The sequence below is a fragment of the Penaeus monodon genome, chromosome 20, assembly GCF_015228065.2.
Source record: "Penaeus monodon isolate SGIC_2016 chromosome 20, NSTDA_Pmon_1, whole genome shotgun sequence".
NCBI classification, from domain to species: Eukaryota; Metazoa; Arthropoda; class Malacostraca; order Decapoda; family Penaeidae; genus Penaeus; species Penaeus monodon.
Genome location: NC_051405.1, coordinates 18,137,961 through 18,138,911, shown reverse-complemented (window position 1 = coordinate 18,138,911; position 951 = coordinate 18,137,961). Strand labels below are relative to the sequence as shown.

The window sequence follows — 951 nt, the reverse complement described above, 5'->3', positions numbered from 1 at the left end:
TTTTTAAGGGTGGGTACCCTTATGTCATTTCGCTTCATTCCTTCTTAATGAAATCACTACCCACTCTCTTATATACCCATGCGATTTTTAGTATTTTTATTTTACCTGCTTACTGGTTTCTCTCTCACTGTACAAAATTATTGTGCAGTATTCAAAATGCTGCCATGTGTCCACAGGTTACTTTCATAAAAAAACAAGCCTACTTCTCTTACCCGCAAGTACATCCACACACAAGTACACTTCCAGGCACTTAAACACAATCACAAACACAGCTACAATCACAACCACAATGATAGCTACAACCATAACTAAAATCACAACGGCAACACCCACACATAACGCTTCCCTTCTCTCACCATCCGCATTACGAGACCTTCCCCTTCCCAACAGGCAGACATCGTGACCAACATGGCCCAGAATTCCAACGACAGAATCCTAGACCAGTTCTCGGGCCTGGGAATCCCGACGTCGTTCCAGAAGAAGATCTACGCCGAGCACAAGGACTACGAGCAAGTTAATAGGCTGGATATCCTGTACCGACGCCTGTGCCGCGGGGAACAGATCCAGGTCAGATTGGATTAACCTGTTTGAGACGAAGGAGTTTTTGCTACCCTTTCTGGGCGGGATGAAAAGAGGTGGGGAGGGAGGGGAATGGGGAGGAGAAGAATAGGGAGGTGGGAAGGAGGTTCGTTGGGAAGGAAGGGTGAGGGGAACAGGGAGGAAGGGTGAGGAGGAGAAGAACAGGGAGGAAGGTGAGGAGGAGAAGAACAGGGAGGAAGGGTGAGGAGGAGAAGAACAGGGAGGAGGGTGAGGAGGAGAACAGGAAGGAGGAGAAGAACTGGGAGAAAGGGTGAGGAGGAGAAGAACAGGGAGGGTGGAAGGAGACAGGAATGGGGGAGGGGGGACGAAAAGAAAGGAGACAGGGTGGATTGAAGGGGAGGAGCAGACAGT

At 49.3% G+C, this 951-nt stretch overlaps 1 protein-coding gene across 1 annotated transcript in view; it reads left to right on the top strand.

Moving 5' to 3' along the window:
* The window catches only part of LOC119585667 (prolyl 4-hydroxylase subunit alpha-2-like), a 19,448-nt gene that overhangs the window by 13,702 nt on the left and 4,795 nt on the right, over positions 1 to 951 (top strand). Inside the window, exon 5 of the mRNA XM_037934342.1 lies at positions 391 to 567. Coding sequence (XP_037790270.1) covers positions 391 to 567 — 177 coding nt within the window. The remainder of the gene's footprint in view (positions 1 to 390; positions 568 to 951) is intronic.